Source organism: Orbicella faveolata, unplaced genomic scaffold (genome assembly GCF_042242905.1).
Source record: "Orbicella faveolata isolate gen_17 unplaced genomic scaffold, um_ofav_v1 contig_2, whole genome shotgun sequence".
Taxonomy (NCBI): domain Eukaryota; kingdom Metazoa; phylum Cnidaria; class Anthozoa; order Scleractinia; family Merulinidae; genus Orbicella; species Orbicella faveolata.
In genome coordinates, this window is record NW_028301547.1 from 15,970,001 (window position 1) to 15,997,500 (window position 27,500).

General features: G+C 38.3%; 2 protein-coding genes, 2 long non-coding RNA genes and 1 pseudogene across 7 annotated transcripts in view; 2 read left to right on the forward strand and 3 right to left on the reverse strand.

Annotated features, from left to right (window-relative positions):
* The window catches only part of LOC110059687 (uncharacterized), a 9,015-nt gene extending 1,750 nt beyond the window's left edge, over nucleotides 1–7,265 (reverse strand). The window contains exons 1-5 of one of the 3 annotated variants that reach the window (XM_089289882.1): nucleotides 7,139–7,265; nucleotides 5,572–5,682; nucleotides 1,599–1,817; nucleotides 970–1,140; nucleotides 318–551 (exon numbers count right to left, since the gene is read on the reverse strand). In XM_089289882.1, the coding sequence (XP_089146008.1) occupies nucleotides 318–551; nucleotides 970–1,140; nucleotides 1,599–1,817; nucleotides 5,572–5,598 (651 nt within the window). In that variant the 5' untranslated portion in view covers nucleotides 5,599–5,682; nucleotides 7,139–7,265. Of the gene's footprint in view, nucleotides 1–317; nucleotides 552–969; nucleotides 1,141–1,598; nucleotides 1,818–2,488; nucleotides 2,816–5,571; nucleotides 5,683–7,138 lie in introns of those variants that run through there. The other 2 variants (XM_089289881.1, XM_089289880.1) reach the window with 2 other exon arrangements.
* Nucleotides 7,266–11,241: 3,976 nt separating this feature from the next.
* On the reverse strand, nucleotides 11,242–15,784 carry LOC149112138 (uncharacterized). The gene is made up of 3 exons (XR_016207130.1): nucleotides 15,756–15,784; nucleotides 15,455–15,484; nucleotides 11,242–11,487 (listed from the first exon to the last, which is right to left on the reverse strand). It is a non-coding gene; the product is annotated as an uncharacterized LOC149112138 (long non-coding RNA).
* A 977-nt stretch (nucleotides 15,785–16,761) lies between these two features.
* LOC110049632 (uncharacterized) lies at nucleotides 16,762–25,479 on the forward strand (annotated as a pseudogene). Its single transcript, XR_016207131.1, has 9 exons — nucleotides 16,762–16,911; nucleotides 19,819–19,858; nucleotides 20,406–20,983; nucleotides 21,651–21,772; nucleotides 22,063–22,479; nucleotides 22,822–22,927; nucleotides 23,088–23,314; nucleotides 23,620–23,910; nucleotides 24,763–25,479. The product of XR_016207131.1 is annotated as an uncharacterized LOC110049632 (transcript).
* On the forward strand, nucleotides 16,916–19,485 carry LOC149112139 (uncharacterized). The gene is made up of 3 exons (XR_016207288.1): nucleotides 16,916–17,089; nucleotides 17,737–17,823; nucleotides 19,311–19,485. It is a non-coding gene; the product is annotated as an uncharacterized LOC149112139 (long non-coding RNA).
* Nucleotides 25,351–27,500, reverse strand: part of LOC110049602 (glycogenin-1-like) — a 2,758-nt gene continuing 608 nt past the window's right edge. Inside the window, exon 1 of the mRNA XM_020755403.2 lies at nucleotides 25,351–27,500. This exon is cut by the window's right edge and continues 608 nt beyond it. Coding sequence (XP_020611062.1) covers nucleotides 26,362–27,500 — 1,139 coding nt within the window. The 3' untranslated portion in view covers nucleotides 25,351–26,361.

Below are 27,500 nucleotides of genomic sequence, written 5' to 3' on the forward strand. Positions count from 1 at the left end.
TGACCATGGTGATAAAAACAATGTCAGTTACATGTGCTGTCAAAAATGAATCTGATAAGCCTCAAAAGCTGAGGCTCTTTATGGTAAAAATGTTTTGGCAAATGCAGTTTTGGCAAATGCCCTTGTCTGTCCACCGTGACATATAAAAATGTGAGTTTACAGTAATATGTTCCAAACACTGCACTTTGCCATCACATTTGTAAAACTCTGTAGAATGCCGTTTATTATTCAACCACTGGTAAAAGATGCCCAAGAACTATTTTACAGTAAGTTGTCACCTTGGTTTTATTTTTAACATAATCAAGATGTGTACTTACTTCACAGTCATTGCCTGCATTCCCTATGGCCAAAAACGCACCATGAAAATGAAGTAACTTTACTACAGCTGCCTGTTCCACCATGCTGAAATCCTGAGAAAAGACAATGATTCCCTTTGCTCCATTTTTGCCATCCACTAGACCATCCACTTCCTGGACACCCTCACCATCTCTCTGTCTCCTCAGTCTTTCTAAATATTTTTGGAATTCATGAAATTGTTCAAAATCCTTCACCTGGAAGTAGGACATACAGTATGCCATTTGTTAATGTTATTGAACATGGACATCTTTCTCTGTTTTTATTCCTGACTTTTTCACATGCAAGAAAATTATGAAGCAGTAAAACAGTTATTTTGTTTCTATTATTTGCATCCCAACTTTTCAAATAATCTCCATACTGACTGGACTTTGTGTAAAAGAAAGCTTCATAGTATGCATTTTTTTTGAAGAAATCATTATTATGGATAATTGTGTGGCTAGCCTTACATATGTATGTTTCATCCCACATTAAAGGCTAGCCACATAATTATCCATTGTAAAATTCTTACACTTTTTCAAGTTGTTGAAATCATTATTATCAAATTAAATAACCATTATGTTATTTTGCTAAGGCAACTGAATGTATCTTGATATAACCAGGACTTATGCTAACAGCAGAGCGTAACAGCTTCTCTGGCAAGACTTCAGATCCAAATTCATCTGCAACCCCTTCCCAAGTCTCTGCCTTAAAGAATAGAACAACGGCTTCTTGAACTGGCCGCAATAACTTTATTTCTGAAGCTGCAGACTTCATCTCCTCCAAGCTCATCTCAAGTTTTGACACCTGCAAAAGACATCAACCACATGCACAGATGTATGGCAGTCCTAGGCCACCGTACAGGTGACAACGACTCACTCCCACAATAATCCAATCCATACATCAAAATAAATTCACTCAAAAATATTAATGGCTTTTTCGAAAATTTCTTATAATTACTTTAGTCCTAAGGCAGAAAGTATATAATAGTAGTTTTCTCCTCTCAGTTTTATGGTCATCATTTTTTTAAAATTCTTTTTCCTTCAGGTCAAGATCATCCAAGAGGTAAGCAGGCCTTGTAATTTATTTGCAGTCGTTTATGCATTTACTGCTCAGGAAATAAAAGAACTTGAGGTGTTTGGAAACAGGGCAGGGTTCATACTGAGCTCTTCTCATTCAGAGATCACTGCACCACACTGTGCTGCATACATACGGGTACAGCAGGTACTACTTAGAAAATACAGGTCTTGATTAATGATGCGTACCTTCTCTAACAGGAAATTTTGGTCCTGAGTTGACAAGCTACAAAGAGGCTTCAACTGCCACTGCTTTAGCACTGGCTTCCCCTTGTTCACAATGTCAGTGGCCTTTGGCTTTTGTCCCTTCAACTGAGCATTTTCAAACAAAGCATTCAGTGATTGAAAATGTCTCCATCCCTCTGCAGACAGCTGTGCCATTGTAAAAACCTCACTTAGGTTTCTTTTCTACACAGGTGTAAAAGAATTGACAGAACAGAAATCAGACAGTGATAACAGAAGGAGCAGGCATTGACTTTTAAATAAAAATAGGCACCATACAGGCGCATGTGACTACTGCTTAAAAGGTGGAAATACAAAAAGTAGAATTGTCCTATATATGCAGTTATGTGGAGAAGAATGTGTGCAAATGTTAGATCATGAATGTTGGTGATTGGAGGCATTCTTGAATGCTAATAAGCTATTGTTAAAGAATGTTTGAATTTGTACAAAAGAAGAAAAAAAATGGTTCTCTAATAGGCCATTTTCATTGTATTAAAATTCTAACATGGCCATGAGGCTTCGGGGAATAAAACAAAAGAAATTAATTATTCATTCCTCAAACTTAATGTGATTTCTTTTCTTGTATTTCCTCAAGCCTCCAAGTTGGAATTTTAGTACATCAAATGGTCTATTAGTACATTTGGGTGTTGCCAGTGTAACAGTTAACAGAATCAAGTGTAAAACTATCAGCAGTGTATGACGTATGGTGTACAAAAAGTAATCAGTAAACAAACCTGATGAGACAATCAAAAACATTTTTTAATATTTTAAAAAACTGATGAAACAAGATTTATGGTAAACAACACAACGAGAATGGTACAAATCATAGCAACAGTTCTGGGGTTGATTGAGAGTACCTGTATTATGGAGGAAATAAAGGTAACTTTTGCTACAGCCGGCACTACAGGGATGAGTAAGTGAGTGAGTTTAAGGCAAACACTCTGGACAGGTACCTCATTGTGATCAGCTAAAATAGTGATAACAGTTACACCAGTGAGTAACCTTGAGGTACAAGGCAGCACTCTACTGTGAAACATCGAGGTTTGTTTTTATGCCCAACCATTCATCCTCACTAAAGCCCTCCATAGTTGTTTTGCTGTAGTCAACCGTTTTGATTGCTTCTCTCAATTCTCAAATTGTAACATTTCAGGGGCATTCATTATTGAAAAACCCTGGATCTGCTCCTGCAATAATTAATTGCAGAACAAGTTGGTCAGATCTTTTTAAAAGAAGTTGTCATATCCTTATTTTGTATATCTAGTAGTAAAAAGAGCAAAACATATTGAATGCATTGTTTAACAATTCAAATTGGTTTTTGGCTTTCTCCAGAGACTATTAACAGAGTAAACAGACAAAAAATAGATCATGTGTACTAAATTATGCATCTGTGGTTGAGTGTCCATCGATAACCTCAATCAACCTGTAATTGACACTTGATCAAAATCTTGATCGACACTCAATCGACATCCACCGAGTGTCGACCGACTCATATGCATCAATCCAAAATTAGTTGACTCTCGACCAACTGTCAACTGAGATGTTGATCAAGTGTCAATCAAGGGTCGATGAAGGGTTGATCAAGTATCAATCAAGGGAATTGATCAACACATGACCACACCTGCCTTTAGTTTACATTATCCACAAAAATAATAAAACAAAACTTATACATACACATATGTAGCTAGATATACATCTAACTAGGTATTACTGTATATAAATAATATGAGTTTTTAACTATTTTTTTTTCCTCAAAGCAGGTAGGTTAAATGTCTGTATAATTCTTTTTCTTGTTGTTTTGCTATATGTAACTTTTTCCTCCAGTCATTCTCTTTTTGATAGAAAAGAGCTAGTTTCAGACATCACCAAAACTGTGTTACTGACAGCTGACATTGGTACAAAGTTGAATGGTCCTATTGATACATAGAGTAATTTATCTATGTGACCTAAATAACATTGATTTCTGAAACAAGTGGATTGGATTCTGTCTGCGAGAGCTGGAATAATGAGATTATAACACCATGTACATGTACCTTGTTGTGACAATTTTATTCTGGAAATCTCATTTTGCTTTCAATAAACCTCGTGGGATGTTCTAGAGCTCTAATACTGGGCGGGGGTATTCCCTTATATGAGCTATATAGGTATGTGCGGCCCCAAAAGGTATGGTTTTTCAGCCATTTTGGTCATAAATAGGGTATGGTTTTTGCACTGTAGCCTTGATATGGGTATGTTTTTAAGAAGAAGCCACTTTTTCATCATTATCAAAAAGAAATAAGTCTTAAATAGGGTAGGGAATATCGCAGATTTTGGTCATAAATAGGGTAAGGGTTTTGGGAAGCGGGCCGCACACCCCCACCCAACTTTTCTGGGAGTACCTCCCGGGGGCTCTAGTATTCCAATTAAACGTAGCATCACCATACATCGGGGAACAAACATTCACCACCAGGAATTCTGGATGGTTCCCTGTCTCTAGAATTCGAAAGTTGATTGATTTTCCATTATTTAAAAAGCTTTCTGGCAGTTAGTCTGTTCACAGTAGTTGATTACACATTTGAACTACGATCATTTAAATCTATCAAGTACAACAAAGCTTTCATATCATTCATTATAGTCCACCACTAAATTTTCTCTGATTCTTATTGGTTTAAATTGATCACATGACGTGAAAGTGTTCATCCACAAGACACTATCAGCCCTCAGAGCCCGTCCAAGGAAAATACCGTCATTTTTCTGTAAACAAGCTAGCTTATAGAAAACAAACAATTGAAATTGTATTGAGTGGGTTTTTGTCTGTTTTCTTTTTTTAAATTTTACATTTGGCTTTCACGGCTTTCATCAAAAAAAGTTGAAAATAATTCAATATAATTTTTGAACCGGCCAGCGGAAGATAATTTAGTGATGAACAATAAAGACAATAGAGTGTTTATGTCTCTGAACTATCAGTCTGATAGTTGCTCCTTGGAAATTTGATGTTCTTAAAAGTAGCATGTTTACCCTCGAAGCTTCGCTTCTCAGGCAAATATTTGTTTCAAGAGCATCAAATTTCCGCAGGAGCAACTATCAGCCGATAGTTCCTCGACAGAAACACTCTTTTTTTAAAATAGTTTATCGATCACTACAAGATTATCCCAACATGGTCGCTCGAGAGGCTCAATTATAAAACATCGGAGCACAATATGTGCCCTGAAGAAGCTCAATTATCCCACATGGGCGCCCAATATTCCTCCAGAGAGGCCCAGATTTTCTCATACGAGGCTAAAGCTACTTCCAAAATTATGAAGTATCGGCAAGGGTTGTTTATTTACAATGCCTGTCGACAAATCAATGCTCAGTACAATAGAAATTCGCTGTTTATCTCGACCTAAATCCTCACGCAACCTTTCATCTGATCGGTTGGAAACAAAATATGAAAGCCGTGAGAAGTAAATGTTGTAAAATATTTTTAAAACTCAGCTCAATTTCGAAGAACACTTCCAAGAGCTGAGATCGAAGGAGGCAGCCATCGATGACTATCGGCGAATCATCGTTAATACGAAGTGTTTGCGAGAGACCGTGAGATGGATATTCGTTGTACTGATTGGCTCCGAAGTATATTCAATTGTTACTTACTTACTCTCGGAAAACTCAGACAATAGCAATAGTGACTGCTGCGCAAGCGCAGTAGTCACAAAAACAGAAAACAAACAACTGAGCAAATTTCCACATTTCAGCCTTTCTGTCAATCTACTGTCTTGTAAACAATGCAAATGAATCAGACACACCCTATTATAACAATCCAGTAAGGTGCATGAACAGATGCATCCAAGCCATCTAAGTACTATCCTTAACTGGTGTTACATGTACATAATCATAAAAAGTACACACCATGCTCTTTTTAAATAAACTCATCATTCTGTAAAAATGCAATCCAGCCAGGGCGAGATTTAAATGCCTATCTCACCTTCTTGTGGAGGAGACTTGAGCACATGTCCCTCCATGTATCACTTGGTTGTGGTGGATCTCCTGAGCAATCTTGCAAAGGCAAAAACAGCTGTGTTCATAAAATTTCCACCTGATTGAAATTAAATCAAATTAAAAGAGGTACTATGATCAAATTTTTACCCCTTGCTTTTTTAGGTGTATCACATACAATTCATTAAAGTTTAAAAACAGCGTTTACCCTTTGCAAATATCTGCATTAGTTAAGGTGGCTGAACACAGTTTTCGCGTGCGCTTTTGCTATGCAATTCAGCGCGCGCACATATGCCGTCAATAGAGTGATCCAGTGATCATTTTATTTACTCAACACACGCACTATCTGTGCTATTTTTCTCCATATTTGAACGCAGTGTATTGATGGCTTTATTCTTTTATTACAAAGATATATTAGAAAAGGTAACAATGCAAAGAACCCAGCAATTCTCAGCTTTTTCTCTGTTACCAAAAGAACCCAGTTAAATGCAGCACATGCGCAGTTGCTCGAAAAATTGAGACCGATTGCTTTTGCAGAAACTTCCCGATTTCTAACGATCCAGACGTTAGAATTTCAAGAAATTTGGCAACAAAATAGTTCAAAAACCACATGAATGATCTACCACAAAAAATCTGAATTTTGACATAGGGAATTTTTAATAATACAGAACATGCAGTGAAAACGGTTTACGGTGAATTACGAAAATCGTCTATGTCAAAATTTTATTAGAACAGTGTTGACAGAAGGGATTTAATGTCAATTCGTAGTGGGCAAATAATGAAAAAAATCTAACGACTGGATTTTTTTCAAATAAACAAAAACCATTTTTAAGTCTTGTTTTTAACTAGCCCCATTGCCATGGCAACAGCACACACCTTAGCCAAAATGCGAGAATAAACACTTCTGTGGTTAACCTTGACTCTTACAAAAAATGGGCGCCAAAGCATAAATAGTTTAAAAGTAATGGTGGATTAGGCATACGCACTTGAAAACTGTGTTCAGCCACCTTAAGTTTGAACAATGTGTAAAATATGCAAATGAGATGACTGATGATGTCATACACTCAACCCAATATTATATCAAGTATATAAATAGAGCTTTCTTTGCCAATTTGCAGCACAGACCATTGAAACTTGGTAGGCTGATAGTTCTACAGGACACCCACCTACGGCTATAAAAAATTATGTTCTCATGGTAACTCACTCTTTTCCAGTCCCCACCCACTTGATTCAAACTCAACCTAACATATTTATATGCTCACTGGATCATGCACACAAGGCACCATTAGCAAACATCAAAATGGAACACTAAAGATGGTCAGAAATTGCTGAAAAGCATTTAATATTGGGGAGGTCTGGAACCCAGTATGTTGCCATGGTAACAAAACTGTTAAGCTTGTATTGTGGAGTACATTTAATAGAATCTTACTTTTCCATGACCTTCACTTAAATTCCATGACTTTCCAGGCCTGACGATTGAAATTACTAATTCCATGACTTTCCAGGTTTTCAATGACCTGCACGAACCCTGAACAAAAAGCCTTAATTATATTCACCTCATCCTTGTATGTGAGCTGGTGACAGAATGCCCCAGTGTTATTGTGCATTGCGCCAAGCCAGAGTGTTTCTTGGTCTGATAGACCAACATAAATTCTAGCAACACGTCCATCGTAACTTGGGTTGTCAGGGTACTTTTGGTGAAGATGCTTGCTGGCCAACATAACATGAGTACCACCAAGAACTTCATATTCATATTCCTCCAACTTGTCTGTCTGGAATTCTTCTTTCTTCTTTATGCCTTTCACTAGCACAAACAAGGCCTTGTAGTTTCCTGATGGTAGTTCCTCCATGCTCTGTATTAACTGCTTCAAGAAGGTGTCATCAACTGTTCTTATCTGCCTTACTTTTGGAGGCATTGTCAAGTATTTGATTGGAATAAAATAGGTTTTACCTGTACAAAAAAGATAAATAATGTGGTGGTTTTTGTTATATTTCAGTTATTTTGTTAAATATTATTGCAGCCAAATCTTGACCATCTAACTTCAGCGAAGAACTCTCAAGTCATAGCCAAAAACTGAGGGCAACAGCATGTAAACAAGGGAGAGACAATTATTCTGACCTGTCTTTGCCCTTTTGACTTTACTTTTTGCCTTATGACTTATAATTGTTCTACATGTACACAGAAGTTAGGCACCATTTAAAACTGTTTCACCCCCAAGAACCCCCCTGTCTCCCCTTCTTTGACGAGTAAAATCGCTTAACCCTGCCCCAGAGTAAAATCTACTGGCATTAACTGGAGTAGAATCTATAAGTGGCATGTCTCTTCTAGGGTGAGAGGGTTAAGGTTACTTCCCACCTTCAGAGGCCAAAAAAATCGTTTTTTCTTTTATTTGACAAAATTTAAGTTCGTCATTTTATCTAGTGTTTCCAAAAGAAAAACATTAAAAATCTCAAAAAGCGGCCGAGTTATTTAGAAAAAAACGTATTTTCAAATAAAGTTAACAAGAAGATCTGTTAGATCTTATAACCGCGCTTTTAAAATTTAACTGTTTTCTTAGTACTACAGTCGCACCGCAGTGCATATTCCAAAGCAATCTTTGATGATTCATTGATTACTGTAGACATCACAGCACTTGATCAACACAAACGCTATTATCGCACCATCAGTCGTAGCCGTTGTGACATCTCCGATGACGTAATAGTCTTAATCTGGAACTTTCTTCGGGATATGTATGGGCATGAAGATACGAACACTATTACAAACCGCTTTCTTTCTTTAAAGTCACGATTAAATTTAACTGTTTTTTTCCCTTGAGTTAAGGGTTAGCAAAGAAGTCACACGAGTCACATAATTCAAGAATTGCGTTATCTACGGCTATCTTTAGTACGGTGGTTATTTCCCTATCAATGACGTAATCTTCGCACGTTCTGACACGTTCTTTGCTTGGCTTGCAAATATTTAATTTTGCTTCCGATCTATGAACTCGCTGCGATGAAACAGTCAAAGGATTTACTTCATTTGCCTAAAACCGCAAGAAATACTGGCAAAATTACAAATAAATTAATGACCGTCGCTTCTGCCGAAATAAACTGGCAAAGTAAACACGATCTTATTTGTCACGTAGCGAAAGTGAAAGCTGCAACGTCAGCGCATTCCATGGCTGACATAATACCTTTTTTCAGCGTATTTATTATTCCCTTTAAATCCAACGCTTTGATAAAAAAAAAAAGAAAATATATTTTACCCACAAAAAAGAAAACAATATCCGTAAAATTGTCCGTGTATTTATGTTTTAACAGCTTCTGGCGGAAAAACATCACACGTTCCGTGACTCAAAGTTTGGCCGAGCGGAGGTCTGTGTCTGGTCACCGACAAAAAAAAAAATAATAAACCACGGGTAAACCTAGAACCGCGCTCGGCCCATGGCCGCGCGGTTAATAAACTAGGAAGGTGTCACAATCTTGTCAACGGGCGAGAACCCTGGAGAAATTTTCGCGGCAAATGCTCATCGCTCGTATTTCATGTCATTTGCATATTTTTATTTACATCACGCACTTGACAAAAATTCCCACCTGGAAGCTCTTTACGCTAACTCCTATGGAAAAATCAGAAGCAGAAAAAAGGCCTTGGGTAAAGAAAACGAAAAAAACCGGCCCAAAGAAGAAAGAAAAAGCTCCATATTGTCAAGGAAAGAAAAAAAAAGCCTTGCTGAAAGCGACAAAGGCCCTTGGTTTGGCCAAACGCCTTCGACAATCTCGGCGTCTGCTGAAGATCCGGAGCGTTCGAATATCCTTGGAGCAAGTAGCTTAAAAATCAAAGTTAACGTCAGTGCAGGCTGCGAACAAGATTCTTCGTCGGAATCTGGCGGAAGTGATGAAGAAAATGAAACCTACCCAGGGGAACTCATTTCAGCAATAAGGGTATTTCTTAAGCTGTCCGTCGATTCCTTAACGTCTTGTTTTTCAGCGGCACATTTTCCCCCTTTAACCTTTTTGGCGCGGGTTTTGCCTTTGCCTTTGCCTTTGCCTTTGCCTTTGCCTTTGCCTTTGCCTTTGCCTTTGCCTTTGCCTTTGCCTTTGCCTTTGGCGTCTTTGCCCATTATATTACGTCGCCGTCCTGAGTTGAACTCCACTGAGCGAGATAAAAAAAACATGTTGCAATGCGATGCTTTTCCCAGGAAATCTTGGTCTATTGTCATAGGCACTAGGAGGTCCTGTTCTTCCATTGGCTTGCGGTTTTATTAGGCGTGATGATCTCCGGGCGTGGCGCGAGTTGTTTACGAACCTTTACAAGCTAAAATCTCGCATTTGATTTTTGGAGGAATACATCCACTTTGAGCGAATTTATAGGGTATGCAGACTTGACGGATTTTCGTGAAATTTTGCCAGAACATTCCTGAGATAATGACAAACCAAAATGTGTCGGGAAATTTTGATATTTAACATATTTTTCCCGTGGCGTCCATTTACGCAACACGTCTCGCATATTTTTAGCTACTCCAACTTTAGAAGTGGATATCTAGACAACCAATCAGAATATCGAAAAAGCCCGAGACACTTTCGTTGATTGATGCCTTGTGAATAAGACTGTGCAGCCATTTTGCTCGTACTGCGGAATCCGATACCCGATAAATTCAATAGAAGAAGCCTCGGTCGTTTCACGCCTTACAACCTCCTGACACTTCCTAAAAGAAAACATTGCTGAGATTGTATTTTTTTCGTAAAGTACATTTATTAAGCTTTCTTATGATATATAGTTTGTTGGGGTTTTATTGAAACTGGCGCGCGTACGATTTTTTTCCCGAGGGGCACCTGCGAAGGTGGGAAGTAACCTTAACTGCTGCTTGAAATTTTGTGATACCCAAACCATCACTGTCACAACAGTTATACATAGAGCGCTTCCCAATCAATTAAAAATAACAACATGACATTTCATACTGCAATATCAATTTCTGTACAGCTCCACAAACTGCATTCTAGGTTATTCATATTGTGTGCAAATTCTAGTTATCAATTTATACATTGAACTCACTATCTCTCTTCTGATTGGCCGAAAGCGTATAGTGAATTTTCGAAATCAGTGCCTGTGGCATCATCTAGCTGTAGATTATACAATAATCATGTCAAGGACACTCAAGGTCACAGGTAATCAACTCATGTATGTGACCATGGATCATGATTTCTAAGGGTGATCATGTCAAGTTTGCGTGCCTTGTGTTGCTTGCAATCAGTTAAGAAGCAAAAATATGACTTCCATTTTTTTATTTTTTCAATGAGTAATCAAGGTCTCGGTGGGGGTTACCAGCTGAACCCAAAGAGCCTTGACCTTCGGCTTCGACTGATAACCCCTACCTCGACCTTGATTATTCTGAATATCACAATCACCTCATCGAATAATTGTTTATAATTTTATAAATGATGTGAGCAAATTTTCAGCTTCTGTTGCCTACCATAGGCTAATAATTATTTGTCATTATAAGTCGAAAATAGACAAATCTCATTTCTTATTTTTCCCACTGTAAAATGTTTGTGCAAAACCATTAGTAAATGTCTGTTCTGATAAAATAAAGAGTACTTACTGTCCAGCTGGCACTCATTACAACGCTCCTGTATTCCCTTCACATGGCTGGACTCCACCACCTTTTGCTTTTTAGAGGGCATTGCAGAACATAGTGGACTCAGTTTTCGCTTAACTGGAGCTTTGGTTTAGTCCTCATCAGCTTTCTTTTCAGATTCCCCTTTCCTAAGCTCTTCCAATGTTCTGGAGATCTGGTTTGCAAGGCCATCTGCAGGTTGCTTTGGAATCTTTCGGAACTCGCCTTCACAGTCAAATGGATTAAAGTGGCGTGGGTTCAGTGTGGCATAGCTAGCGATAGCTACCATTTTCAGCAGGTACGAATTCCATCTAACAAATGAAAGGGGAAATTGAAATAATACTTAAAAAAAGTAACTAAGTATATAAAATGTCCTTATTTAAATATAAGGGGTATTAGAGAGGTTAAGCATGCATGACGTTTACGGCAAACGGCAAATGGCAAAAATGAAACTTTTGCTGTCTCTCTTTAACTGTCTGTACAGTAGAGTGAAAATATTTGTACTTGTGGTGAATATCAGGAGACATTTTTAAGGATCACAAGAAAAGAATAAAAAATCAGAGGTTATCTTTGCCGTTTGCCGTCTGCCGTAAACGTCACGCTTAAACTCTCTATTGTCATGAACAGATTTATATAGGATAGCTGATTGTATCCATGGAAGTGCATCCTCCCCACAAAACTCAAGTCTACATATTAACCACGCTTTCGACGAGAGAAATTAAAATCAAAACCTCAAATTACCAATCTGGCCTTCGGGACAAAGGTTTGTAACTCGCGATTACCTTCAGCAATTTCTTTGCAACGGGAGAAGACATTTCAACCAAGCTTGATGCTGACACTTCAACACTCGCTACTCCCACGATGTTTCGGAAGTGCGCAACTCTTTCGCCTCCTTTAAACAAACATAGGCACGCAAGGCGTGCAAGAGTTATTTTTTTGTGAACTATAAGTCTCGGAGATAGGAGCATTCATGGAACTGTTTACAGTAATGATTTGGTTGATTTGACAAGTTTTTTTGGTTGCGATGTACAGCAAGAAAGAAACTGGGAGTTTATGATGTACATACGATGTTACATCGGTAATGGTAAGATAACTAAATAGTAAGCCCTAAAATGTTTGACTGAACAAACTACAGTAATCTGACACGTCTCCAGATTAATGTAGACACCATCTTATTTTCTAACAGGCAATTTTATTCGTTCTTTGATACAACCCACACTGTGATTGGTCTGACACGCGCACATGCATAACTCCTTCACTCACTGATCACGTAGCCCTTCCCCCCGGGGGGGGGGAACTTCCTTATATGGGCTATATAGGTCTGTGCGGCCCCGAAGGGTATGGTTTTTCAGCCGTTTTGGTCATAAATAGGGTATCGATTTTAGCTCATTTTGGTCATTTTGGTCATAAATAGGGTACGGTTTTTGCACTCTAGCCTTGATATGGGTATGCTTTAAGAAGAAGCCACTTTTTCATCATTATCGAAAAGAAAATCAACAAAAGCCCTTCACAAATTTATATGTTTACGGTAATTTAACATTGGTTTGAACTAGGGAGCTAATTATAACGCAGGTCTGAAACAGGGTTTTGATTTGAGGGTCAGGTCGTAAATAGGGTTTCGAATTTTTGGTCAGGTCATAAATAGGGTAAGGAATATCGCAGATTTTGGTCATAAATAGGGTAAGGGTTTTGTGAAGCGGACCGCACACCCCCAACCAATTTTTCTGGGAGTACCCCCTCGGGAGCCCTTCCAGCCCCCAAGAGGAATTTTCGTTCAAAAATACTCAAGTTAAGAGAACTTTTCGCATTTTATACGAGTCGTAAGTTTACCCTTTTTACACAACACAACGTAACAACACTACTTCACCGAAAATTGAAAGAAAGAGAAAAAACCTCTCTGATTTAATTAAATTGCACTTTAACTTGGTGCCACACAGTCTTCAAAGAACATTTGAACAGTTTTCATACTTTTTACCTTCAAAAATATCGGACTGAAAAGAATGTCATAAAATGCCCATCAAATAAAAATATTAAACTGCTACTGCAGAGACGTAAAAACACCCTAGAAATGAAAGCTTCTTTTTTGTTTAATATCCTGGGAACAATAGCCGATAACTTGTAAGCTCTAATTGAATTTACTCCCACATGAAAAACAAAAGTGTCGAGTTACCATTTGTAACTAAAAATAGCAAACATCTCGTGGGAACAAATGGTGACGATTCGTCAGTTCTAATTGAATTTACTACATTGTGAAAAACAAGAGTGTCAAATTACCCATTGTAACTAAAAAATTAAACTATCTCGTTATATTTGCATGCAATAAGAACAAAACAATCGTTACCTGCACTTACTATCGTAAACGTTAGAACTGCTTCAAACCTAAATAGTCTCGTCTCCTCTAAAAGATGTCCTAAGAACTAGAAACGACGATTCGTGACCTCTAATTGAATTAACTCCTTGTGAAAAACAAAAGTATCAAGTTACCCTTTGTTATTAAAAATAAAAATATCTCGTGCCATTTGCCTACTACCCATGAACTGCTTCAAAACTCAAGACTCATCTCTTTCATAACTAGCCACCATTACACTGAAAATTATGCACTCTAAAACAACCCAATGTACGTATGTAACTGTCACACTCCCCTCCAAACCGGACTAAAAATCACAAACCGGCAACATACAGGTCACTCTTTATTTTTCAATTACCAAAGTCCATGTGTTTATACATACCTTGTGTTTCTCACGTACCATTTACCTTTACAACAAGAAATTTGATTGGCTGTTCATAGTAGATCCAATCTGATTGGTGTGACATACATACATCTCTCACTCACTCGCTCACTCACTCACTCACTCACTTACTGACTCACCCATTGACCCGTCCATAACATACCCGACGCGCCGACTAAGAGGTATTTTTTTTACAAAAAAATAACTCAAAAAGGCAGCATTTGACGAGACTTTGATGCACCAGAGCTTCTTTTCCATTCTCAGGAGCACAGGTCGATCAGCTTACGGAAATCTTCTTGAAGGCTGAGTTCTCTCACTTTTCTTGATGTACTAGCCGAATGCGGTAGGACGGAAACTGATCGCTATTTATGCGGCGAATCAGAAAAGTTTGCTATTGTAGTTAAACAATTCTTGGTTTTCATGTGACGTAGTCATATTCCAAAATTAGAAATTATCCTTCCTTCTGAGGTTTTAGTTTCATCAGATAAAAGGCCCTGCAGGAACGTGACGTTTGGCAATGTTTTAGCTCGACAGAGTTCTTCTTTTTGTAACAGAGCACTCCAAGCTTTTGCGTTGCGTGACATGAAAATAGCGGCCAGAAAAGACTGTCGCGTAGGTCAAAAGACGAGTTATCGCTTTAGTTTTTGTTAAATAAACGGTGCTTGCACTAGAAGAAGCATTTATTTCAATGTGTCGGAGCACTAGAGTAAAAATGTTCGTTTCAATAGCAAAACTCAAGGACGGATGTTTTTGTTATTTTACGGTCGCCATGTTTGTGCCCCTCCGAAGGGCACAAACATGGTGTCTCCATACAAAGCTCTATAAATTTGGATGACACGCTTCTGCGAATAACGGGCGAATGAACAACAGCAGAAACCTGATTCTTGGCGAGGTTGTTTATATAGCAATCATCTATCATATCCTAGATTCTTGAATTTATTTATTGAATGGTTACGATTTTTAGTTTTGATCACATGACTGGTGAAAACCAAGAATAGGGCCAATTTCTTAGCCTACGTGTAGCCGTACCCACCCCCCGAGGGAAAACGGGAGGGAGGTTTTCCCTCGGGGGGGGGGGGGGTGGGTACGGCTACACGTAGGCTTTATTTCACAAAGAAACGTAATATTAAATGTATCGTGAGAAAATAATTTGCCGCGCTTTCCTCGTGCGCGCGTCCGTGAATTCGAATTCGTTTTACATCGTAACAGAGACATATCAAACGTGATCCTTCTCGTTTTTTACTAGGAAAATTTTTCTGGGGCTATTTACCAATTACAAACCATCTGTTTGCACCAATTTTATCTACCCCCTTGAGATCTATTTCAGCGCTACCAGATTCTCCGTTCACCAAGAAATAAGCTTAAGCTAATGGCCACAAGCGTGATGCTAGGTCAAAACCATTTTTAGATTTATTGTAGTAGAAGTATTTTGTCCGTAGTTAATTAACTATAAGCTGAATTCGGATGTGATAGATATCAAAGTCGGTGCGCGAAAAGGAACCCCTTTCCCGATGTCCAATCAAAGAAACAGTAAAAGATTCTCACTTACCGGCAAACTGATGATAATCGCAGATCGGTGCTTTAGGGCTATCTTTAAAACGAGGAACGAGGAAAGAGGAACGGGGAACGGGGAACGGGGAACGGGGAACGGGGAACGGGGAACGGGGAACGGGGAACGGGGAAAGGGGAACGGGGAAGCGGGGAAGCGGGGAAGCGGGGAAGCGAAGAAGCGGGGAAGTGGGGAAGCGGGGAAGCGGGGAAGCGGGGAAGCGAGGAATCTTTAAAATGCGGTAAAGATTCCCCGTTTTAAAGATTCCCGCTTTTAAAGATTCCCCATTTTAAAGATTCACCGTTCCTCGTTCCCCATTCCCATTCCCATTCCCATTCCCATTCCCATTCCCATTCCCCGATTCTCCGATTCCGCGTTCCTCGTTTTAAAGATAGCCACAGAATAAATAGCTTCCGGTGGGAAACTGAGAGATTCTCGTTCACTTTTCAGTAAAGAATAACGCTATTAAATGTTCCCCACTTTAAAGATTCCCCGTTTTAAAGATTCCCGCTTTTAAAGATTCCCCGTTTTAAAGATTCCCGCTTTTAAAGATTCCCTATTTTAAAGATTCCCGCTTTTAAAGATTCCCTATTTTAAAGATTCCCGCTTTTAAAGATTCCCTATTTTAAAGATTCCCGCTTTTAAAGATTTCCTATTTTAAAGATTCCCGCTTTTAAAGATTCCCCGTTTTAAAGATTCCCGCTTTTAAAGATTCCCTATTCTAAAGATTCCGGCTTTTAAAGATTCCCATTTTAAAGAGTCCCCGTTCCTCGTTCCCCATTCCCATTCTCCCATTCTCCCATTCTCCCATTCTCCCATCCCTCATTTTCTGATTCCCCATTGCCCATTGCCCATTGCCCATTGCCCATTGCCCATTGCCCATTGCCCATTGCCCATTGCCCATTGCCCATTGCCCATTGCCCATTGCCCATTGCCCATTGCCCATTGCCCATTGCCCATTCCTCGTTTTAAAGATAGCCGGGGCTTTAGCATACTAAACGGCTCCGACAACACACATCAACCATTCGTTCTCACACCACATTCTAGTGAAGTAACTGTATTTTTTTTTCAATGAAATCTACTCACCATTCCAGCGAGGCTTTCCTTATGAAAGATGTTGAAAGTTCCTGGTACGATATAGTCGTCGAAATTCCGAGTGCAGCTCATCATGGTGAAACCAATTGTCAGTGGAAAACCGGAAATTGTCACCTACATAGCGGCCAATTCTAATTGGCTAGTTTCCAGTTAGTGCGTGGTTTGAGCGGGAGTTGGGCGGGCTGTTTGAGCTTTGATGTTTTTAATTCTGTTCAATCCACGAACGTGAATATGGTGTCCAAAATGGTATCCAACCTTTGGTTGCCAGCACTCCGAGGAAAGATCGCGTGAGGTGTTTGGATCTCTACGATTCTGACTCCAGTGTTGCCAGTGATTTCAGAATACCCGGCCACTTATTAGCATCTCATTGAATAAGAATAGCAACTATTGTTATATACCTCGTTCTTCAAAGCACACCGGCACATGTAAATAAAGTGGCCGGTTATTCTGAAGTTGCTCCGGTCACACCAATCAAAACAAGCTCAGCGAGTCCTATTTGCGTCGATTTTGTGGACAGTGATGACGAGGAACAAGTTAAAGGTAAGCTGAAGTCTATGTACTGTCAATGAAGGGTATAATTAAGCTTAAAACAGAAAAGCTAACTACAGCTAGCTAGCTAGTATGAGTCTTAGGTGCTCTATTGGGATCAACCGTTTTACGTTTTCCCTGTTTTTTCTTTACGTGTTCTATTAGGAAAGCCGTTTTCGGTTTGTTAACTTTCTCAACCGATATCAAATCTGCGGTTGAAAAAGCGTGGGTGGCAACCGTGATCGAGCTTTGTAATTAAGGTGGCTCGAAATGATTTTCTGGTAGAGAAAAACCATATTCTTGCTTGGGGTAATATCTGAACTAAGGATCGCCATAGCATTGTGAAATTTGCCCCAAACAAGTATTTTATAACATTTTCCTGTGAAACCTGTCACCATAGTAACAGATGCACCTCCTTACCTCGTTTTTCAAAGGGGATGGTGAAATATTCGTGTATGAGGCTGTTATTGAATCTACATAAGCAACATAGTTGGAGTCAGAATTAAAAGAATTTTGCTTACACATGCATGACAGACATTTGATTTCACTAGATAGTAATGTGGATGCTCTGGGGTCAAATCCCACTCTGGCCAACTAGATTTGTTTTTGAACAGTGGTCCCATATTTCACATCTCCTAACTCAAGCTTATTCTTTTCAGAACATGTTTCACTTCAGGATGATGACGAAAGTTGGGCAGAAGGAGACATGTTAGCTCATGACGATTCAAGTGTTGATAAACCCCCAGGTAAAATGAATAATCAGTTTTATGAGATCTCTCAGTTAGTACACGCACTGTGATTGGACAATTTAATGGGCAGCAATCTACTGTATGGCCCGCTAGCATTTAAAGCTATTTTTGTGACCAAAATGTTTCGTGATTTATCACCAATAATTGTTCTTAACTTTTTTAGCAATTAAAAGTTTAAAACTTCCTTTTACTTCTGAAATTGTGTATTAAAACCTGCTTAAGACTAAGAGTCACTTAACAACGATTTCAAATTGAGTCATTTTACTTCCGAAGTGCGTCAGAAATTTGAAGCCGTTCCGCGTGAAAAGAAATCGTTCCTGAGCCCATCAGACACAGTAGAGATATAATAACTATCTTACTAACCTCGTCTTCTCGGTCCGTACTGTAAGTTACGGATCTTCGTTTTTCCCCATCGATTTACGGCCCGCGCACTTTGCACTTGCAGCATAAATCAATTGGGAAAAAACTTGGTCTGTAATTTACAGTATGGCCCTCAAACTCGGTTAATAAGAGGTATTTATTGTTTCTTCTTCATTATGCTAAATGAGAAAGATTCATAACTTGACTTCCTTGGAATTTGTCAAAGTGAGTTGATTATGCTGTGTAAACTGTGTTTGTGTTAATGTATGTTACTGGGCTTAATCGTATCTACAACAACATTCTCGATTGCGATTGGTTCTCCACGCGCCTTATTTGTCACATAGTCAGCACGTGATCATGTGGGTGTCCAATTACAGGTATCCAATTTAAATGTTTTGTAATTGGATACCTGTAATTAGATACCCATGTGGTTCGCATGTCTTTAACGTGTGCTTTAATGACTTCCTTCGCAATGTTTCCCGCAGCTTTCAAAACTCATGAAAAACACTCTGGACATTTTCACTCGAAAGAAGTTCTCACAAGACATATAATTTTAAGTAAGAATTAAAGAGAGTATAATTATTGCCTGCATGGCTGCATGCAAGTCCTTAATGTGGTGAAACATGAAAGAATATAATATCTAACAGTACTATACAAAACTTTTCACATTGAGCAATGCTTTCTCAACCTTTATTACTTTTAGTCAAGTCCCTAATAAGATATTCTGACATAAATGCATTAACTTTGGCAAATTTTTTATGCTGGCATTTGAACTTGACAATGCTGTCATGAGGACCGCAAAAGTTGAAAAGCTGATCCTAAAGTTAAATTGTGGCACCATAAGTAGTTGTATTTTTTCTGAACTTAACGTGTTCACAAACTGAAACAATGTATGAATCTAATACTACATGACAAAAACTATACATCCTTTGTTGTCTCACTACTTGTCTACAAAATGGGGGGAAGGGAGGGGCGCTCATTTTAAATTTTGGCCGATAAGAGGAGTGCTTATGCAAAGGGGGCGCTAACTTGAGGATTTACAGTATGGGGCACTTTAATACTATGGTATTGATTCATCTAGATGTCAAGGAATTAAAGATTGCATTCATTGCTTGTATTTGCAGATAAATGTTGGCTTATTTCATGTCTTCAAGACAAAAGAATTTTTTTAGACTTGAATTCAGAAACAGAAGAAAATGTCTCCAATCTAGTCAAATGGCTAAATGGTGTGATGAAAGTTAGAATAGCGACGTTCCTGAACAAGAAAGTGGATGTTGTGATTACCAGTAGAGATAACAAGAGGGGAAAAGGGTTCAACATTTTTCATGCACACCATCATTGGCAAAACACGTGGTGAAAAGATGCTTGGAATGGCTTCCACAGCAGATTGTGGTGGATCATCATCTGTCTTCAGTATTGCAACAAAGTGGAATATGACAGTTTTAAATTATTTGGATGTTTTGTCCACTATGAAAAAGTTTCAGTCTGCACCAAATCAAGCTTGTTCTCAAACTGTAAGAGTAAAGAATAGTAAAAAAGTAAAGTCTCTTGCGTCAGCTTTTGTCAAAGTAGAGGATCTGTCCAGAAGGTTTAGACCAGAGTTTGCTGAGATGAAGTCTTTTCCTTTTATAGATTTCAACACAGTGGGTACAGGGTCTCCATTTGATACCTGGTATAGAGAGAATTATTATTATTCTCAAAAGAAAAAGACTTGCTGAAAGTTATAGTTGCATGTAGAGGGGAAACCATGACAACAAAACTGTAACATTGTAACAATCATTAATAATAAATAAATGTAAGTTGGGTGAAGCTGGGAACAATAAAAACAATATTGATGAATCAAACCATGTTCTCTGATGTCTGCTTGACTTGTAAACACTAATTTATAAGTGCTATTAAAACGTGTTGAGTGAGGGGGGTGAAGTACTAGTACTGTTACTTGACCCCAAAAATGAAATTTATAAGCAATGAGATCAGAGCATCGATGATGAAGTGAAATTTACCCTTTAAAATTTTGAAGTCATTCTGTCATTGGGGTCAGATTCATCACGTTGAAGCAAAAAAAGTAAGCCTGGTTTGATCTCTATAATTGAGGTTATCGTCATTCAAACTGGTATGCTAGATAATAGGAGATAGGTTAAAAATACTGGTAAGAACAGACATCTTGTCACAGCTGAAATGTTTAATTTGTGTATTTGATTTTACTTAAATTCTTTTAGGCAAGTCTGTTAGAAGAGATGAGGATTTTTTATGGATTCTCAGCATTAATTGTTGCCAGAAAAAATGCGAGAGGAAGTTGTCAGTAGATGACTTATGGTATGCTGAAGTTCAGTTTAATGAAAGAAGACAGACTGCTGAAAGAAACTTTGTGCTGGAGTTCTTACATGACCACAGCCAGATTAATGACTCTGGAGAATATGAAACTGAATTCTTTGTGAGAGGCAAGAGCATATGCAGAGAAGCATGGCTACTGGCTTACAATATCAATAAAGAAACATTCAGAAGAATTCACCACAAATTCAAAGATGGTGTGGTAGTTTTTGAACATCGCAACAAAGGAAAGAACACAGTTATGCCCAAGACAGCAGAGTGCATTGCTTGGCTCCAGTTTTTTATTACTTCTGTTGGTGACCACCAACCTGACAAAGGATGTATACACCTGCCATCATGCTTCAGTAGAAGTGACATCTACAAAAAGATGTTAGAGGAGAACACTGCTCTGAACCTGCCAACTGTTTCCCTTTCCCATTTCTACAACATTTGGGAAAAACACTTCAGCCATGTTCTCATACCAAAGGTATATAAGAATTAGCATTAACATAATTTTTCACTATCACTTTAAGTTTAATAAGTTTAAATTTAATAATACTTTGTCATGCTAGTAAAAGTAAATAAATCACAGAAATTACAAAAACTACATGACTGGAGAATAATTGGGGGAAACTTAATTCCCATACAAAGAATATTCTCCGATATTAAACATTTTAAAAAAAAAATTAAGAAGTGAAATTTATAAGTATTCTGGACTAAGATGTTCAAAGTAGGGTTTGTGCTAAAACAGGATAGGTAGTACTATTATTGGACTTAACCAGGTTCAGGGCCGTCACTAACTTTTTAAGCAGGTAGGGTTGGGCATAAAGTAGCCAGGAAATCCAGCTGTTGTGGTAAAGTCAATATACTGTTTTTCTATCAAAATAGCAGGGGATCTGACTCAGAATTTCTGGGAGAAATCCCTGCCTTCTTGGCTCTTACTGACAACTCTGAGGGTTGGGACTTAGCCATGTTTCAAACAAAGCTCTTCTGCTTTGAGAGTTAGAATAACTAAAGGAAAAATTAATCATGCTCATGCATGCAGTTGTGTTTAAAACATGTTGAGTACTCCTCTTTTGTTTCTGTACATCCACATAAAGGTATTAATAATAAATTTTATAATGTCTCATCTACACAGTACTATATTTCCACAGGAAAACCGTTTCACAAAATGTACAGACTGCACAAAGTATAAACAAGAGAAGGAGAAAACTATGGACAAAGCAAGATGAGCAGAGATTGATTGGATGCTTAAGCTTCATCTTGAATTGGTTTGGTAAGCATGCATGCATCATTGAAAGACATTTTAAGATTAACGAAAGGGCACACAGTGTGCTGTTTTACAAGTGGACTCCATTCTTGCAAAGCTGTGTATATTGCTGTGTGTAAAAATTTGTATTTGATAATGCCAAAAGGATGACATTGAATACATGTGACCTTTCAGTTAAATAAATATTTATTTCTAGCACTATGTGAAAAGAAAAAAACTACTGCTAAATAAAAAAGTACTTAAAAGGAAAGACAGTTTGTTTGTGGTGTAATGTTTTTCACATCATTATTTTGCAGGCAAGAAAGAAGGGTGTATTACCTTCATCGCTACAAGGCCAGAAAATTCCCAGAACGCTATATGGCAAGCACTGCAGATGGAATGGATCAGCATTCCACAAATATACCAAACCTTAAACGAATTAGCAAGGCCATGTTTGCCCTCACAACTGTGGGCACCCATCTTGTTGGTGCTATTGTACACAGTGGCCAGTCACCACATGGGAAGGAGGTTTATGGGTCATTTGATTTTTATCAATTCCCACATGACTCCAACCTAACAATGACTGTGCTGTTGGATACACTTGTATATTGGACTAATGATTACTTGCTGCCTCCAATTTTGTATCTCCAGTTTCATAACTGTGTAAGGGAGAACAAAACCGCTACATGTTTGCTCTCCTTACACTTCTCATTGAAGAGAAAATTTTTGAGAAGGTATGTGTATCATTGTCAGGTAATTATTTTATATGTCATGCAGCAAATGGAAGTAATTCATTGTATTCATCAAGTCATACCTTCAAAATGTCAGATATGCAAGTCAAAATATTGATTAATACAGATTTAACACTGTTGCTCTCACAGTAAATCAACTGGATACTCACAATAGACTGTACATTGAGTTACCACATGAAAAGCTACATTAGAATCTGTCTCCAAAATTCATCCAATCAAATAAGTTGTGTCATCATATCTCTTGTTACTTTGAGTACAAAACACTCATTAACAGTAGTTTGTGCTTGTCTGCTTATCATTTTTATTATGATTTGTTTTCTGTAGATCAGGGTAAATTTTCTCCCTGTTGGACACACTCATGAAGATATAGATGCCTTCTTTGGAGTATTTTCCAAGTTTTTGGACAAGTTAGATGTGTATGTAATTGAAGGTGAGACGATAAGCATTAATCATTGAATATTCTCTTCAGCCACCATATTTTTCTGGATGATGTGGATCTTGGTAATTCTGTCTTGATGATGGGAAGCATACCTACAAAGTATAAATTATTATTGCATTAAATTTTGTCATATTAATTTTTTTTTTTCAAGAATTGCTGAGGGCACTGTCATCGTGCATGAGTCAACCAACTCCGAGGCCATATCAGCTGCTGATGGTGTATGACATAAGGTCATGGATTGAAGAGTACACAGAGGAATTGCATGCACATACAGTTCCAAAGTGTTTCAAGTTTGAGCGCAATGATGCTGGCAAGGCCATGATGTTTTATAGGAACTGGAGCCATGAAGAGTGGCAGGGGCCAGTTGTTATCTTGAAGGTAAACATTTGCTGCATTGCTAGGGCGTTAGATGATCGCTTGAATGTGACGTTGCTTGATTCTCTTTTACCTGGAGACAACAAAGCTTTCAATAATTTACCAACTAAAAATGTAAAGAATCTGAATAAATTCTAAAATTAACAAAGGAAGTTCAAGCCAATGTACAAATCCCACATAATTTATACTGACCAGGTCTGTACATTTTTAAAATTAAAAAGATTCATTAATATACATACTGTCATGTAACATTAAGATTAAAATAATACATGTGCCTCAGCAACTCTATTTTTTTTATTTTTATACAGTCTTTACCCAATGGAAAGCCCAATCTTGTCACTCCCTCATTAGTAAAGTTGGATGTGGATGCTTTGAGGCGTGACATTCCTAGGTATCACCACAACATGCCAAAAGAAGCCGCAGATGCATGGGAAGGATGGCTCAATCAACTGGATGGACTTACACAGGTTCCTGAGAGTTACAATTGGCCAGTGGATGTGTTAAAGAAATCCACTAGAACAGAACCAGCTCCTCCAGTTGCTCAAATCTCTCCAGACTTGTTGGAGTTGCGGGAAAGGGAGACACAGCAAACTCAGGAGGTAAGAAACCAACCCCTATCATTCCAGTGTTGGGAGCTGTTATAAGTTCTGCAAGACTTGGCATTTTTAGAGCCCCTGTAGGGAAACTATGGAATGCAAACAGACAAGCCTGCAAAGTGTGCATGTGGTTCATAAAGTGGTCATTTGTCACGAACTGGCTTTCTGTGGTTGGAAGAACCTGAGATATGTCATTGTGCTGTGTTATCTGTCACTGTGGGTGAATAAAAATTAAAGTTATGGGGTACATAGAGCGGTTTTCAGTTGAGTGTCGAAAGTAATTACATGTAGACAATTACTTTGGTTTTGGTTTTGGTTTTACCACAGTTTGAGATTAGCTGAGAAATCTAATTGGTAAGTAATTGGTTTTGGTTTTGGTTTTACGACACTCAATTGAAAACCGCTCTAATCTTCAATTCCATCAGAGAATAGACCACTTTCGATATATTAAATTTCAGCTTGGCAGTGATGCTTAGAGGACACAAACAAAGGAAATTGAATGACCATGTTTATTCATTTCTTTTGTTTGTGTCCTCTAGGCCTCACTATCAAGCTGAATCCTAATATATTAAAAGTGGCTCATTGACAAGCACTTAATCTGATGGAAGAGGAAAATTGGGTTATATTTCTACTGAATATGTTCTAGCAGTGGCCACATGCAGTCATAGACATTTTCGTTAAGTGTATATAATTATATGCTACAGGTCAAATGTGTTTTTTCATCAGAGAACATTCTATGGGAATTGAGATTTGACATAGTTTAAAAAATTTTAACCAAATCAAATCTGACCTACAACATTTTCATTTAGGTTTTTAAATTTCTTAACTTTGTGTTTGATTCTATAATGTCTACAGGTATATACTGGTCGGTACAGAAATCCACGGGAAAGACAAGATCCAGTTGAAATGACTGACAATTTTCTTGAAAACCTCCAGGCCGGGTGTTTTGTGGCTGTTTTTTTGGAAAACTTTGACAAGACTCCAGTCATTGGCAAAGTAATGTCTGTTGGGGATACCTTTTTTCAGTTACATTACTGGAAAGGATCTTTTGGTGGTAAATGGTCTCCCCAACATCTCCCACGGAGGAGAGCAGAGCCTTGGCTTGAGGATTTGCCAAAATCATGTGTTGTTTGTTGTGGTTTCGACCGCACAGAAGATGGCAAGCTAATGCCATCTACCAAAACCTTTTTGAAAAATAGGTATGCTGTTCTCAGAGAGAACAACTAATCACTATGACTCATTGATAAGTGTAAAATTATTTTTAGCATGTTCTCAACACTGTTCTGAAATTCAATTCGAAGACTCAGACCAAAATATTGTAACAGAGGGCCAAGCCTTTCTGAGTCTGTTTGAGCACTTTCTCTTTGTTTACTAAGTTTTAAGCCTAGCCATATGTAAATTTTACAGTGAAAAGGTCGATTCCTAAAGATAAATGAAAAACAGTTTATCGCCATAACTACTTCTTTATTACTGTAATCAAGACTTTTGCCCTCATTGCTGTAAACTTTTGTGACAATCTGTATGTCTTTCCCATTAAACCATACAGTGAATGAATAAATTGTTGTGGCACTACACCTTTTGTTTGATGGGGGTACCAGTGGGTAATGGGATGCAGAATTTCTGCAGCACCAGTCAGTGGTGGGTTGCAGAATCTCTGTGGCACCAGTCAGTGGTGGGATGCAGAATTTCTGCAGCACCAGTCAGTGGTGGGATGCAGAATTTCTGCAGCACCAGTCAGTTGTGGGATGCAGAATTTCTGCAGCACCAGTCAGTGGTGGGATGCAGAATTTCTGCGGCACCAGTCAATAATTGGAGTTTATTAAAACATTTAAATAAGAGCTATTTAAATAAGAGTACCTATTTTGGCCAATAGGTACAGAGCTGCATTTTATATAATCATTTTTGGTGTTTTTTTCTCTGAATTTACAAAGTGTCCGCAAAAATGAGATAATCATTTCAAGCTAAAAAAAATTGTAGTCAAAATATGCATGTCGACAATAAATAGACCAATTTTGGAAAAACACAAAATAGATTAGAAGGTGTTTACAGTTTCCAAGCAAAAAATAACTGTTAAAATACCAAAATTCTTACTTTTATATTATGGCGATCCATGTGAACATTAAAAATACTGAACCTATAATTTTCCCTGACACTTTGTATTGGCCTGTGGCGATCATTATTGAAAAATATAAATTGGGCTCAACCAGATCGGTTTAGAGTTCTAAGAAGTACGTACGTAAGAAGAAGTACGTACGTAAATTTAAGATCGTTTTTGACAGGCTACACTTTGATGATGATCGTTTCTCCTTTGCCACCGATTGGAGCCGATTGGGCATTCAACTAATACCGTTTTTGCGTCAGCTGATATAGGACGATCTTGCTACCCATCAAAGTACAGTGTTTTGTAAACCCTTGTAAACCGCGGAACAGTATTCTAAACTGGTGTGGTTTATTTTACATGTAACTTTTGCAGTCAGCATAAGGTACACTGCCAAACTCCTGGGCTGGCCGAAACAACTTTGTTGATCTCCACCAATTCTCTAAATTATACTTCACTAGCAATTGATATAAATTCTTCCAGAAAATCAAAACCATATCTTCAGGAACAAGAATTGGTCCGTCATAATCATGGGCTTCTTTTCTGCTTGGTCTGCATTTCGCAGACCATGGCTTAGGTGGATGGTAGTGTGGAGCTACAGCGAAATGGTAAGAGTTCAGAGGTCTGTAGATAAGGAGTCGGACGTTAAATGAAAAGGACAGTGCCTTCCAGTTACCAGAATCAGCATAGTAATGCCACAGCAAAACTTGATCATCAGGACAAGTGTCTTTTCTTGTAGTGTCCTCCCACAGGCTCATAATTTCGTGGTAGTAGTTGCTATCTGGTCTGAACACCAGGAATCCTGCATTGAAGGCTGGATTCACCACACCTGGTCTAGACGAAGGAGCAGCGGCAAAGTCATCTGGAATGTCGAACAGTCGATCAATGTTTGTCATCAACATGTAATCAGCATCAACATAAATGATTTTGGAATATTCTGTGTAGTTCCAGGCGTGGAATCGCGTGTGTGTTCCCTTTATTCTGTATCCAAGTGGCTTTCCAAACAACCCACTGTTGCGGTCACCTCCCAATTTAGCATCCAGCCAATCACAGTCCATTTCTTCGACCAAACGAGTTTCCCAACCAACACTCTGAAGTGCTTTCCGAGTTCTCTCGTTAACCGTTTCTGAAATCAATGCGATCATGTTCTTTTGGCAAGAAAATGTGCGGATGGAGTGACCAAGAACTAAGGCAGAGGAAGCAAAATTCTCGTCAACTACGATTGTCAGCCATGTTATGTCGCTTCTTGATTTAACGTGCTGGTCTTTGCACCAGTCTTGGCCAAAACGACTTTCGATTTGATACATTCTCCATTCCTTATGAGCAAGCTCCATCTTGTTCTCCTGAAGTCTCTGTTCATAATCCCAAGATTCTGAAATAATTATCTTCGCATATGTAAAGAAATATGGAAGCAAGAGCGGTCTCCACACAAAGACAAAAATCACTATGATTAAGGTTGGAATGAGTGTTAGAGCAAAGATTTTTCGACGGGATC